The sequence below is a fragment of the Carettochelys insculpta genome, chromosome 2 (assembly GCF_033958435.1).
Source record: "Carettochelys insculpta isolate YL-2023 chromosome 2, ASM3395843v1, whole genome shotgun sequence".
NCBI lineage: Eukaryota > Metazoa > Chordata > Testudines > Carettochelyidae > Carettochelys > Carettochelys insculpta.
This window is the reverse complement of record NC_134138.1, coordinates 82,725,545-82,738,572: the sequence shown is the minus strand read 5'-3', so window position 1 is coordinate 82,738,572 and position 13,028 is coordinate 82,725,545. Positions and strand designations below refer to the sequence as shown.

Here is a 13,028-nt window from a genome sequence, read left to right as displayed (position 1 = left end):
TGATGACATGCTCTATTTAGTCTGAATTAGTTTAAATAAGTGGACCAGGAATGGGTACACAATGTATAGTGGATGATATTTATGGTCAACTTTTTGTAATGTCTCAGATCCATCTTTCATGGAGTTTATGTGTTTAGTAAACACTAATACCAATAGTGTTCCCATGTCAGATCCAGTCTGTCCATACATTACACTTATTTGGTATTTACACGGTTTGAAAAACTTGATCCTGTGAGCTAAGGTCTTACATGGCAGTTCTTCTACTCCTAGGGGAAGTTTCTTCAATTCACAGAATGAACTTCAGACTGTGAGAGTTGATTTTGATTCCTTTGCGGTTATGACACTAGCAGGGATGGACTGGTGGACTGTCTACTCAGGAGGGCTGAGTGCAATTCCTGCTGCTACCACATAATTCCTGTGGAACCTCGCTCAAATAAATAAGTTTCCTCATCATATCGATATTTACATTTCCTTCCTGAAACCTTTAATTTGTTTTCACTATTCAACTGTGCACACATTGATGTAGGGTTTGTTTCTTACTATGGGCCTGTACAGCACCAAGCACAATGGACCAACAAACAGCACCTAAGGGGCCTGAGTACTACCACAGTACCGAATAATAATCATAATGAATAACACCATGTACAATCTCCTTCTCAGAATACCAGAGATTCAGCAGAGATGAAGGGTTTTCCTTTCAAGACATTCAGTGATATTTTTAACTGCACCAGAAATATGCTTCTAGAACGGACTGGATTGCTTGACTCAGATTTTAGGAAGTGAACAGATGTAACAATTTTCTATAATTTGGTTTAGTGCAGATGCTGAAATGGGGCATTCACAATAAAATATATGCTGTATATGTAATTTCAGTTGGATCTTCTGGTGTTTTAAAGTAAAAATGTGTACCTGCAAGCTGTTTTATGGTTTCTCAGACATAATTATCTCTGTTACACCGACTGCTACAACTACAACTCGTTCTTCATGTGCATGTTTTCTAACAACATCTTGACAATTTTGTGAATTTTGCAAGACACGGTTTTCTCCTTTTGCTTTGCTTGGGAGCCATTTAAATTGTATAAATTCTCTTTGCAGTAAATTTATGAAGTAATCAAATCAAAAGAAGGTAGGGTGGTAATCTGTAGGGGAAGCTTTTGTACAAGACTAAAAAAGGACCTGTTAAAGAGTCTAGATACTTTAGATAATTAACACACTAACAACTTTAGCTGCAAGTGTCTTGTCAGACATCAGAAAGACCGAATTCATTTACTACAACAGCATTATTGTACATGACTGGAAGAAGGCTGGAAATGAAAGTTAAGATTCTTAACAGCTGTTGCCTGGTGCCTTCACTTGAAAGTGTCTGCTCTGATGCCTCTGGCATTTCCCAAAGGACATGGGACCTGATAACAAATGGAGGAACTAAAGCTCCAGATATTTATTATGTCACTGGTCGGGCATAAGGGATCTTGACCAGACCAATAACTAGATCAGGCTCATTCACTGACTACTGCATCATTTGGCGTGATAGCTCAGAATTTGTGCATGCTTTCTTTTAACGTTGTGTACATACCATTTGGGTTCCACTGGTCTTCTCCTCCCAAAACGAACAAAAAGTTTTCTACTTCCACAACACAGTGATGGGCGCTATTATATGGCATAACTGTAAATACAACAAAAAAATTCTTTATAATGCTCTATCTTAGCACTCCAGTTATTTAAAAACATTTACGTTAGCAAAGGTACAAAATATGACTGCAAAATCTGGAACTGGATATGAAGGCAATGCGTTGCTCCAAATGTGTTTATGTCCAGTGATTTAGCAACAGCCAAGATCTAATTGTTTCACATAAGAGTGTTCTGCAAATTACTGAAGAAGAATTCATGTTACTAGAATTATGGTTACTGGGACTGCCCACACTTGTCTGACTGACATCTATGGGCATTCTAAAAAGAACAGAGACACAAAAATGGGTCAAGATGTTTGACATTTCTCAGAAAAAAAGACAGAAAATGCTAGGACACATTAAAAAAAACCTCATCCCAGCTTTGTTCTGTTGGCAATGCTTCCACAGCAAGAGTCAGTGTGTTCAGCAGCTTTCTATTACACAGCAATGAACAAGCTGCATTTCCATACAGTTTTAAGTTTTTAAATTAAGGTCCTGCTGATTTAATGCTTTCTCCAAATGTATACGCTTAATTTCCTGTACAATGTCATTAGCAGCACAACCACACATTTTCTATTCATCTAATCAGGAAGCCCTTCATTAACAAAGATCAAAACTGTGATATTAGGTTTGCAATATCCTTTTTTGGAGGAGTTTTTAGGATTGTTATTATAGATCCTGACTAAAACCACCAAGACTCTAGTTTTCTTTTCATTTACATATGCTACAGCAAGAGGTAAGGTATAAAACCAGGCCGCATCTATGCTATAATGTGTACTGATCTGTGCTGTACAGCACTATTGTAATATTATATGGTAAATATAAATGTACATGGTATTAGTTATCATACCATTTGCAGTAGTTTTAGCCCAGTGACACCAGTAGGAAAAATGATGTCCTTGTTCAGCTCATCATATGGGCACCTTAAATCTAGGTGAGGACAAATGGGGAGGTGATGTGCATGTACAGGCAGGGAACTTATTGCTTGACACGGATCAACAGAGCACTTAGGAAACCAGTGCAGTGGGAAATCAATATGACTCAGGGCCAGCTCTTACTTCGTGCTCTTTTGCCAATGCCAAAAAAAGAAAGAAAAAAAAAAGGCAGCCTATCTCACACTTGGATTATTTTGGGTGATATATCTCTCATTTCATTTGTTTTATTATCTTTTATTTTTCTCAGAACGCAGTTGTGCAGTACAGCATATGCAAATAATAATAATAAGACATATGCATAGCTTTGTTATTTAGGACACGTTTTCTTAAAGATCAAGTGGGCTCATTTAAGCTCCTGATTGAAGTTTCTGCAAGACAATGACAAATAAGCAAGGTGCATTTTAGTTTTTACTGAAGGTCAAAGATTATTTTCATAGTCTGTGGTCTCACAAGCCATATAAGCAAAGTAATTCTTAAATTAAGCATCCTGGTTTAGTGGAAATACATTAATTAAGGTTATTTGCTCATGGTAAATTTTATACAACCATGAAGTGGCCTAGATACTCTATAGCCGTGTCTACACGTGGACGCTACTTCGAAGTAGCGGCACTAACTTCAAAATAGTGCCCGTCACAGCTACACGTGGCGAGCGCTATTTCGAAGTTGAAATCGACATTAGGCGGCGAGATGTCGAAGCCGCTAACCCCATGAGGGGATGGGAATAGCGCCCTACTTCGACGTTCAACGTCGAAGTAGGGCACGTGTAGACGATCCGCGTCCCGCAACATCGAAATAGCGGGGTCCGCCATGGCGGCCATCAGCTGAGGGGTTGAGAGACGCTCTCTCTCCAGCCCCTGTGGGGCTCTATGGTCACCGTGTGCAGCAGCCCTTAGCCCAGGGCTTCTGGCTGCTGCTGCCGCAGCTGGGGATCCATGCTGCATGCACAGGGTCTTCAACCAGTTGTCGGCTCTGTGGATCTTGTGTTGTATAGTGCAACTGTGTCTGGGAGGGGCCCTTTAAGGGAGCGGCTTGCTGTTGAGTCCGCCCTGTGACCCTGTCTGCAGCTGTTCCTGGCACCCTTATTTCGATGTGTGCTACTTTGGCGTGTAGACGTTCCCTCGCAGCGCCTATTTCAATGTGGTGCTGCCCAACGTCGAAGTTGAACGTCGACGTTGCCAGCCCTGGAGGATGTGTAGATGTTATTCATCGAAATAGACTATTTCGATTTTGCTATATCGAAATAAGCTATTTCGATGTAGCGTGCACGTGTAGACGTAGCCTATAAGGCTTTAAACTATATACAGGTTGCTAGCACACTGGATGAATTTAATCTCTGGAGGTTTTTGTACTTTATTAGTGAATGCACACTGTTGTCCCCAAAGACAAACTATATTTTCCTCATTCTTTCCCCATTTTGCAAAGCCTACCTTATGAACTGGACCTTAGCCATTTTTAATGTAGCTTGCATTGCACAATGAGGTTGTATCCATAGGACATTAATGGTTTGTCTCCCACACACCAGTAAGGGTCTCTTCAGCCACAACACGTAGAGCCATCAACTCTTACCTACATACCTACTGTTATTTTCTAAAATAAGGACCCAGCCAATGACTTGCATCTATAACCAAGCTCTCTCTTGCTCTCCTTTAGCCAATTGTTGAAAGATTTTATATTTCCCAAAAAACAAAACGGCCATGATACATCACACACAAATATTTGTTACCCTTTGTGTTTGCATTACAGTAAACTCTTTTATATCTGGCACTCCATCATCTGCAACTCTCAAATAATAGACCTTTTAACCATAAGCAAACTTAAGTTATGTTTTCCAAAAGTGCAGTATAGTAAAAGTAAATACAAATAAATACAGTAAATACAGTATGGTTATGTCTAGAGAGCTTTGTAGACAAAACTAGGGTTGTGTTCACAAAACTCGTGGAGCATCCACACACAAAATATGTTTTGTCTGTCAACAAAAAAATGTAGACACTCTGGGGTGCCCTTCTGTTGACAGAGCAGGTCAAAAGATGATCTGCGTTTATGTGTGGACATGATCTATTGTTGCAAGTTTTGTCAGAACATCTCTTCTGACAGGAACTTCTGTAGACAGATGCTTCTAGTTTAGACATAGCCTGTAAGTTCACAGTGTCCAATTCTACCGTGGTTGGTAAATAAAGTACTCTGCATACATTTTTCTTCATTTCCTAATAGCTGATCTTGTTTTTCTTTAGTTTAATGCATTGCTAGGTATACCTCTCTATTATCCAGAATATTTAAAAAGCAGGTCCCAGGGCTGCTGGATATGAAAGAGTTTACTGTACTTTGTTTAATCCCCCACATTGGTACATAGAGAGGGTCCGCAGAGAAAGAAATTATATTTTACATATTTCAGCCACTGCCATGAACATACATAATCACGTATCCAGGAGTCTCATGCTTATGAGGACAACTAAATTTTGAAAATTGAAGGCTTAATCCTGCTCCCACCGAAATAAATTGTGGAACTCTTGCTGGAAGTTTACCTAAGTAAAGGCTGCGATATTGGCTCTCAAGAAAAGAGGTGCTATGGCCTGACTTTACACTTGGGCTGCATCTACACTATTAAGTTTTTTCAGAACAGCTGAGCCTTTTAAAAAAAATGTGGAATATCTACACACAAAATGCACTGTTTTGATCTAAAATCGGAAGAAGGCGCCCCTTTTTCTGGTGGCCCTCTTCCCTTCCCAGATGAAGAGGGCCTTCTTCCGAAAGATTCTTTCAACAACAAAAAAGCATATGTAGGTGCTTCATGGGCCCTTCTTTCGAAGGAGCAGTCTTTATGCTGCTAGATTTTTCAACCCCTGGCCTGTTCTTTCAAAAGAGCAGGGGCTGCATGGACATTCTCTGTTGAAAGAGCGGATTGATCTTTCAATCCGCTTTTTTGTGTGTGCATGCAATCTTTTGAAAAGAAAGGTTACTCACCGCAGTAACAGTGGTTCTTCGAGGTGTGTCCCCGTGGGTGCTCCACATTAGGTGTCGGGCTCACCCAGCGCTGCAGATCGGATCTTCCAAGAAGTTTCTGCCGGACCGCGCATGCGCCGGTGCGCGCCGCTCCCTTACGCGCTCCTGGCCACGTGCGCGATCCGGTCCCCGCCAGTTCCTTGACCAACCACCTCGGATGCTCCTGCAAAACACTAAACAGAGATCCGGAGCGGGGAGGATGGGCGGGTAGTGGAGCACTCACGGGGACACACCTCGAAGAACCACCGTTACTACGGTGAGTAACCTATCTTTCTTCTTTGAGTGTCCCCGTGGGTGCTCCACATTAGGTGACTACCCAGCAGTAACCCAAGATAGGAGGTGGGTAATTGGATTATATGCAGCTTGTCCCCTAGAGGACCGCTGTCGAGAGACGGGTATCCTCTTGGAATACCCTGTGAAGGGCGTAATGTTTGGCGAAGGTGTCATAGGATGACCAGGTCGCCGCTCTGCAAATGTCTTTTAGCGCAACGCCCTTGAAAAAGGCTGTTGGTGCCGCCACCGCCCTAGTGGAATGAGCCCTGGGCGTGGCCAGTAAAGGAGTCTTTTTGAGTTTGTAGCACATTTTTATACAGGATACGATATGCTTCGAGATTCTCTACGAAGAGAGACCTTCTCCTTTCGATTTGGGAGCGAGGGAGACTAGGAGTCTATCCGTTTTCCGGAAGGACTTGGTCGTGTCTATATAGAAGGCTAGCGCCCTCCTCACGTCCAGGAGGTGTAGGTGCGCCTCTTTGTTAGAGTTATGAGGCTTTGGATAAAATGAGGGTAAAACAATAGGTTTGTTAATATGAAACTCAGAAGAAACTTTAGGAACAAAGGCTGGATGCAGCCGTATGGTTACCGCCTCCTTGGAAAAAACAGTGCAGGGTGGCGTTGCCATAACTGCCGCAAGCTCGCTCACCCTGCGAGCTGACATGATTGCTAGAAGAAAGGTTGTCTTTATCGTAAGGAGGCGGAGGGAAACCATGGCCAAAGGCTCGAACGGTGGTCCCGTTAGCGCATTAAGCACCAGGTCCAAGTTCCACGAAGGTGGAAGCGCCTTCCGAGGCGGGTATAGGTTTACCAACCCTTTGAGGAACCTGGTAACCATGGGATGGGCGAACACCGTGTGCCCTTCCTCTTCGTGTCTGAACGCCGAAATGGCGGCAAGGTGAACCTTTAACGAGGATAGTGAGAGTCCTCCTCTCTTGAGGTCCAGTAGATACTCTAATATTACAGGTATAGGCACCGAAAGGGGGGCTAGCTGTTTGGTAGAACACCATGCCGTGAAGCGAGTCCATTTCTGCTTGTAGGTCTTCCTGGTGGAAGTCCTCCTGCTACTTTCTAGGACTTGCTGCACTTCCTCCGTGCATGTGCTCTCTAGGGAGATGAGCCATGGATTAACCACGCTTGTAGTCACAGACCTTGGGGGTGCGGATGCACTATGGACCCCTGGGCTTGCGTGAGCAGATCCGGCGCCACCGGAAGAGGCATCGGTGGACGGTCCAACATGCGCAGGAGTAGGGGGAACCATTGCTGTCGATCCCACGTTGGGACTATCAGGATCTTTTGGGCTCCTTCCCTCCTGGCTTTCTGCAAGACTTTGTGGATCAGCACTGTGGGAGGAAAACCGTAAAGCAGGGGCCCCCTCCAGGAGATCGCGAATGCGTCCCCCAGGGATCCCCGTCCCAGTTCTGCCCTGGAGCAGAATTGTGGGCACTTCTTGTTGTGTTGAGTAGCAAACAGGTCTATCTGGGGAAAACCCCATGCGAGAAAAATCGGTCGTAGCAGATCGGGATGGATCTGCCACTCATGCGTGAGTGCAAAACGCTTGCTCAGCTGGTCTGCCTTCACATTGTGAGCGCCTGGTAAGTACGAGGCTTTCAAGGTTATATTGTTGGCGATGCACCAGTTCCACAACCGGACTGCTTCCGTGCATAAGGCACAGGACCGAGCTCCTCCTTGCCGATTTATATAAAACATGGTGGAGGTATTGTCTGTACTGATCCCGACTACTTTGCCTTGTATATGGTCTCGAAAGTGTCTGCAGGCGTTGAACACTGCTCTGAGCTCCAGTATATTTATGTGCAGTGACTGCTCCGTGGAGGACCACAGCCCTTGCATCACCTCTTCGCCCATGTGTGCTCCCCACCCTATGAGGGAGGCATCTGTAGTAAGAAAAACCGATATTTGTGGTTGGTGGAAGGGTACCCCTGTTAGCAAGTTCTTGGGGTTTACGCACCACTGCAGGGATTTGCACACCTCTGTTGTGGGCGACACCACCCTGTGAACGGTGTGTGCTGCCGGTTTGTATACACTCGCCAGCCAGTGCTGCATGCTGCGCATGTGTAACCTGGCGTTCTGCACTATGAATGTCGCTGCTGCCATGTGGCCCAGCAGCTGTAAGCACGTCAGAACAGGCACCGTAGGGCTGAAGGTGATGACTTGCACGAGGGAGCCGATGGCCCGAAAGCGTGTCTCTGGTGGATACACTCTCGCTGTAATAGAATTTATGCGTGCCCCTATGAACTCTATGTGCTGTGTGGGGTCTATCTTTGATTTTGCCAGATTGATAACCAGGCCGAGCGAAGAGAACGTGCCTGCTGTGACGCGTATCATGCGTAGTACCTCCTCCTTCGAGGCCCCTTTGAGTAGGCAGTCGTCCAGATACGGGAATATGAATACCCCCTGTCTGTGCAGGTAGGCTGACACCACTGCCAAGGTCTTGGTGAAGAACCTGGGGGCCGAGGAGAGGCCAAACAATAGGACCTTGTATTGAAAATGTTCTTTGCCTACCATGAACCGGAGGAATCGTCTGTGAGCCGGATGGATAGTTATGTGAAAATACGCATCTTGTAAGTCGAGGGCTGCGAACCAATCTCCATTGTCTAGTGCCGTAAGGATGGAGGCGATTGTGATCATCCGAAAGCATTGCTTGCGCAGGTACCGGTTGAGGCCTCGAAGATCTAAGATGGGCCTCCAGCCTCCTGTCTTTTTCTCCATGAGGAAGTACCTCGAGTAGAACCCTTTCCCTTGCAGTTGCTCCGGCACTCTTTCCACTGCCCCTATGAGCATGAGATGGTCTACCTCCTGCTTGAGCCTCGCTACATGGGAGGCCTCCTGGAGGTGGGGCCTGGGTGGAGGTTGTGGCGGTGGGAGCGACTTGTACCCCGTGGCTATGATCTCCAGCACCCATTTGTCGGTGGTGATCCTTTGCCACTGGTCATAGAATGGTCGGAGGCCATGGTGGAATAACCGCTTCGGATGACCTTGTGCGATGGTAGTGATGGCGCAGCCCTGGATCTGTGTGTCAAACTTGTGGCCTTTGGCCCTGCCCCGAGGACGCACGGCTCTGTTGGGAACGTCGCCTGGGAGTTCTGTACTGCTGGTGCTGTTGATGTCGCCCTTGCTCGTAACCCCTGTGGTACTGGGGACGCTGTTGCTGGTACTGGTACCGTCTTTGTTGAGGGTAGTACTTTTTTTTTCTGTATGGAGGGGTGTAAATCCCCAGGGTCCTAAGTGTGGCTCTCAAATCTTTACTGGAATGAAGGACCGAGTCAGTTGATTCAGCAAACAGCTTCTGCGAGTCGAAGGGAAGATCGACTATCTTTGCCTGCAGATCCCTCGGTATACCAGAAGTCTGGAGCCAGGACTCCCTTCGCATCACCACTGCCGTAGCTGTGGAGCGTGCTGCTGTGTCCGCAACATCCAGGGCGATCTGAACTCCCATCCTCGAGGCCGCGTAGCTTTCTTGCAAGATGGCCTTGAGCACCGGTTTCTTGTCCTCTGGAAACGAGTCCATGAGGGAGGTTAACCTAGTATAGTTCTCGAAATTATGGTTTGCTAGATGCGCTGCGTAATTTGCCATTCGCAACAGTAGAGTGGAGGAGGAGTAGACCTTTCTGCTGAACAGCTCTAGCTTCTTGGCATCTTTGTCTGTTCCCCCTGTCTTGAATTGAGATGTCTTTGATCTTTGTTGCGATGACTCCACCACCAAGGAATTTGGTTGTGGGTGGCTGAACAGGAACTCCATGCCCTTCGCCGGCACGAAGTATTTCTTATCCGCTCTCTTGTGAACAGGCAGAATAGTCGTGGGGGTCTGCCATATCATAGTGGCGGACTCCAAGATTGCTTCATCAAGCAGTATTGCTATTTTGGAGGAGGCCGGAGGTCTCAGATTTTTGAGGAGCTTATGGTGTTTCTCTTGCACCTCTGCTGTCTGGATGCCTTGCGTGAAGGCCACCCTCTTAAACAGCTCTTGAAACTGTTTGAGATCGTCCGGAGGGTGGACGTCCCCCAGGGCCATAGCCTCGTCCGGGGAAGAGAGCGAGGAACCACTAGGGTACGCCTCTCTGGACCCTTCCAGTTCCTGTTGGTGATGGTACATCCACTCGCTGGAAGCTTGCAAGGGAAAATCTCGGGGTTCCATAACCAGTTCCCCCTGAGATACTTGAGTCTCTGTCCCTGTTCGCGACTGCCCTCGGGGATACGGGACCGTCTGTGGGGATCTTTCCCTGGTCGATTGCCGGTGGTGTCTATGCCCCGCGTGATAGGGGTGACCATGGCAGCATGGGCACTGTTCTTGGGAAGGTGACCTGGACCACTCCCTTGGTGCATACCCTCTGCGTCTGGGGGAGCGAGATCGTTGAGAGACCTGGGACACTGGAGAGAGCAATTTCTGATAGTACTCCAGCAGCTCAAACCCCAGGAAGGGTGAAGGTGGTCCCAGCCAGGGCGAGGCTGGTTGTAAAAATGGAGACGGGGGCTCTGGGTAGGCTAGGGGGGACCCCTGCCTTCTAGCTGGAGTCTGCAGCATGAGCGGAGGGCTGAGAGAAAGCAACTCTGCAGCCCTGTCTGGAGAGGGGCTGCGGTGCCTTGTTTTGTGTGCAGCCTTCCCCCTCCCTTGAGGGGGTAGCTCTGCCCCCTGACGTGTAGGGGATCTCAGCCCCGTCCGCGCCGCGCTCGGCACGCTTATGGGTGGTGCCACACGGGCGGTGTCCTCCAGTGCCTGCAGGTTGCGTGCCTGCGCGCTCTGCACCGCCGGTTCCCCGGGGGTCGGTGCCGCTGCTTGCGGTGCCGCTGGTACCGGCGCTTGTTTAGCCGCCGCCCTGCCTGCGGTGTGGGGCGCCTGTTTGATTATCGGAGGCTGAGCCGCCTCCACATGGCTCTCCGTGCTGCCACCGACCAGCTGTTGCTGCGGCTGGGGGCTGTGCGCTCCTCCCGTCCCACTCGCTGTTGCTGCCGGCAGAGATCGGGCTGGGGAGACTTTCCTCCATTTTTGAGCTGATGGGGTGAGGGAGGCGGCTTTCCTTTTATGGGCCCCGGCGGGTCCCTCCTGCTGCGGCCGCTCCGGCACGTCTGGCTGGAGGGCCTTGTCGAAGAGCAGCATTTTAAGCCGCATCTCCCAGTCCTTCCTTGCTCTGGCTGTTAATTTTCCACAGAAGGAGCATTTCTGCGTGACATGGGACTCCCCAAGGCACCTTATGCAGTGACTGTGCCCATCAGACGCTGGCATTGCCTCTCAGCAAGACTCACATTTCTTGAATCCTGAAGAGGACATTGTTGGTGAGTCTTTCAGTTGTTAATGGGGTACTTAGCACCTTCTCTGTGCTGTTTTCCCCCTCTCCGATAGCCTGCCGCGGCAGGAGGACTAATGGCCCTAGGCTCCTGGCCTCCGGTGCTCTGCTTGTTACTAGGACTGGACTGAATGCCGTCCCGCTTGTTGTTTCTTGTTTTTTTTTTTTTTTTTTTGAAAATAACAACTGGCTAACTTAACAGTAGACTAAGAACTTGAAAACTTTAAAGAAAAACAGTTAAAACCATTGAATATGCTAACTTGGCCGTAGCCTAGTCGGACTCCGTCTGCAGCCGATGGCGGTTAAGAGGAACTGGCGGGGACCAGATCGCGCACGTGGCCAGGAGCGCGCAAGGGAGTGGCGCGCACCGGCGCATGCGCGGTCCGGCAGAAACTGCTTGGAAGATCCAATCTGCGGCGCCGGGTGAGCCTGACACCTAATGTGGAGCACCCACGGGGACACTCGAAGAAGAAGAAGTAATTTTGGAAGATCTCTTCTGAAAGAACTTCTTTCGAAGGATTACTGTAGTGTTGACGCAACCTATTTGTGCTGAGCCTTAGTTTACTGTAACATTATAGGCAAATATTGTGCTAAGCACTACATGAATCTGGGCTGTAATATTGTACTCTGCAAGATGTTGGTAAGGCAGAATATCAGTTAGTATTAGATGGGACCTTCTTGCACTGAAACTGCAGTATCACCAAAGTTACATTCTTAACACCTAAGCATTTTCAGCATCCTTCATTATTCTGAATTAGTTATGGATGAAAACTATCAGAATGTATGGCTTTTATAGCTCTAAAAATGCCCATTAAAAGAGAAAAAAATCCTCTAGGTCTAAAATGTATCTTTTTAAAGACAGGTATCTTAGGGTAGGTCTGCACAGCACAGTTATTTCGAAATAACAGTTATTTTGAAATAATTAACGTAGCATCTACACAACGCAACCACTATTTCAAAATAAATTCAAAGCAGTTTCTGTCTTATTCAGAAATTGGTAGACCTCCTTTCATGAGGGATAGCGCCTATTTCAAAATAGTTATTTTATGTTAAGACAGGGTAGAGAGCCTATTTCGAAATAAGCCATAGCATACCAAATGGCTCTATTTCAAAATAGGCTGTATGGCTATGTTTACACTTGCATTCCTCTTTCAAAAGAGGCATGCAAATGAGGGAAATTGAAAATGCAAATGAGATATAGATTTACATATCTGGTGCCACATTTGCATATTCTTCTTTTGAAAGAAGAAAAGCAGCATAGATGAGGCTCTTTCAAAAACCCATCTTCAAAAGAACCCTTCTTCACTTTTTTTATTGGAAGAAGGGTTCTTTCAAAGATGGTGGTTTTTTTCGAAAAAGCCATGTCTCCACTGCTTTTCTTCTTTCGAAAGAAGCTCTTTCAAAAGAAGAATATGCAAATACCACACCAGATATTTAAACGTGCACCTTATTTGCCTTTTCAATTTCCTCATTTGCATGCCTCTTTCTAAAGAGGAATACAAGTGTAGACACAGCCTATGTGTTTAGAGCTGTGTCTACACGTGCACGCTACTTCGAAGTAGCGGCACTAACTTCGAAATAGCGCCCGTCGCGGCTACACGCGTCAGGCGCTATTTCGAAGTTAACTTCGACGTTAGGCGGCGAGACGTCGAAGTTGCTAACCTCATGAGGGGATCGGAATAGCGCCCTACTTCGACGTTGAACGTCGAAGTAGGGCCCGTGTAGACGATCCGCGTCCCGCAATGTCGAAATTGTGGGGTCCTCCATGGCAGCCATCAGCTGGGGGGTTGAGAGACGCTGTCTCTCCAGCCCGTGTGGGGCTCTATGGTCACTGTGTGCAGCAGCCCTTA

The 13,028-nt window shown here is 47.0% G+C and overlaps 1 protein-coding gene across 1 annotated transcript in view; it reads right to left on the bottom strand.

Annotated features, from left to right (window-relative positions):
- The window catches only part of KLHL14 (kelch like family member 14), a 94,916-nt gene that overhangs the window by 22,443 nt on the left and 59,445 nt on the right, over positions 1-13,028 (bottom strand). The window contains exon 3 of the mRNA XM_074985810.1: positions 1,574-1,663. Within this exon, the coding sequence (XP_074841911.1) occupies positions 1,574-1,663 (90 nt within the window). The remainder of the gene's footprint in view (positions 1-1,573; positions 1,664-13,028) is intronic.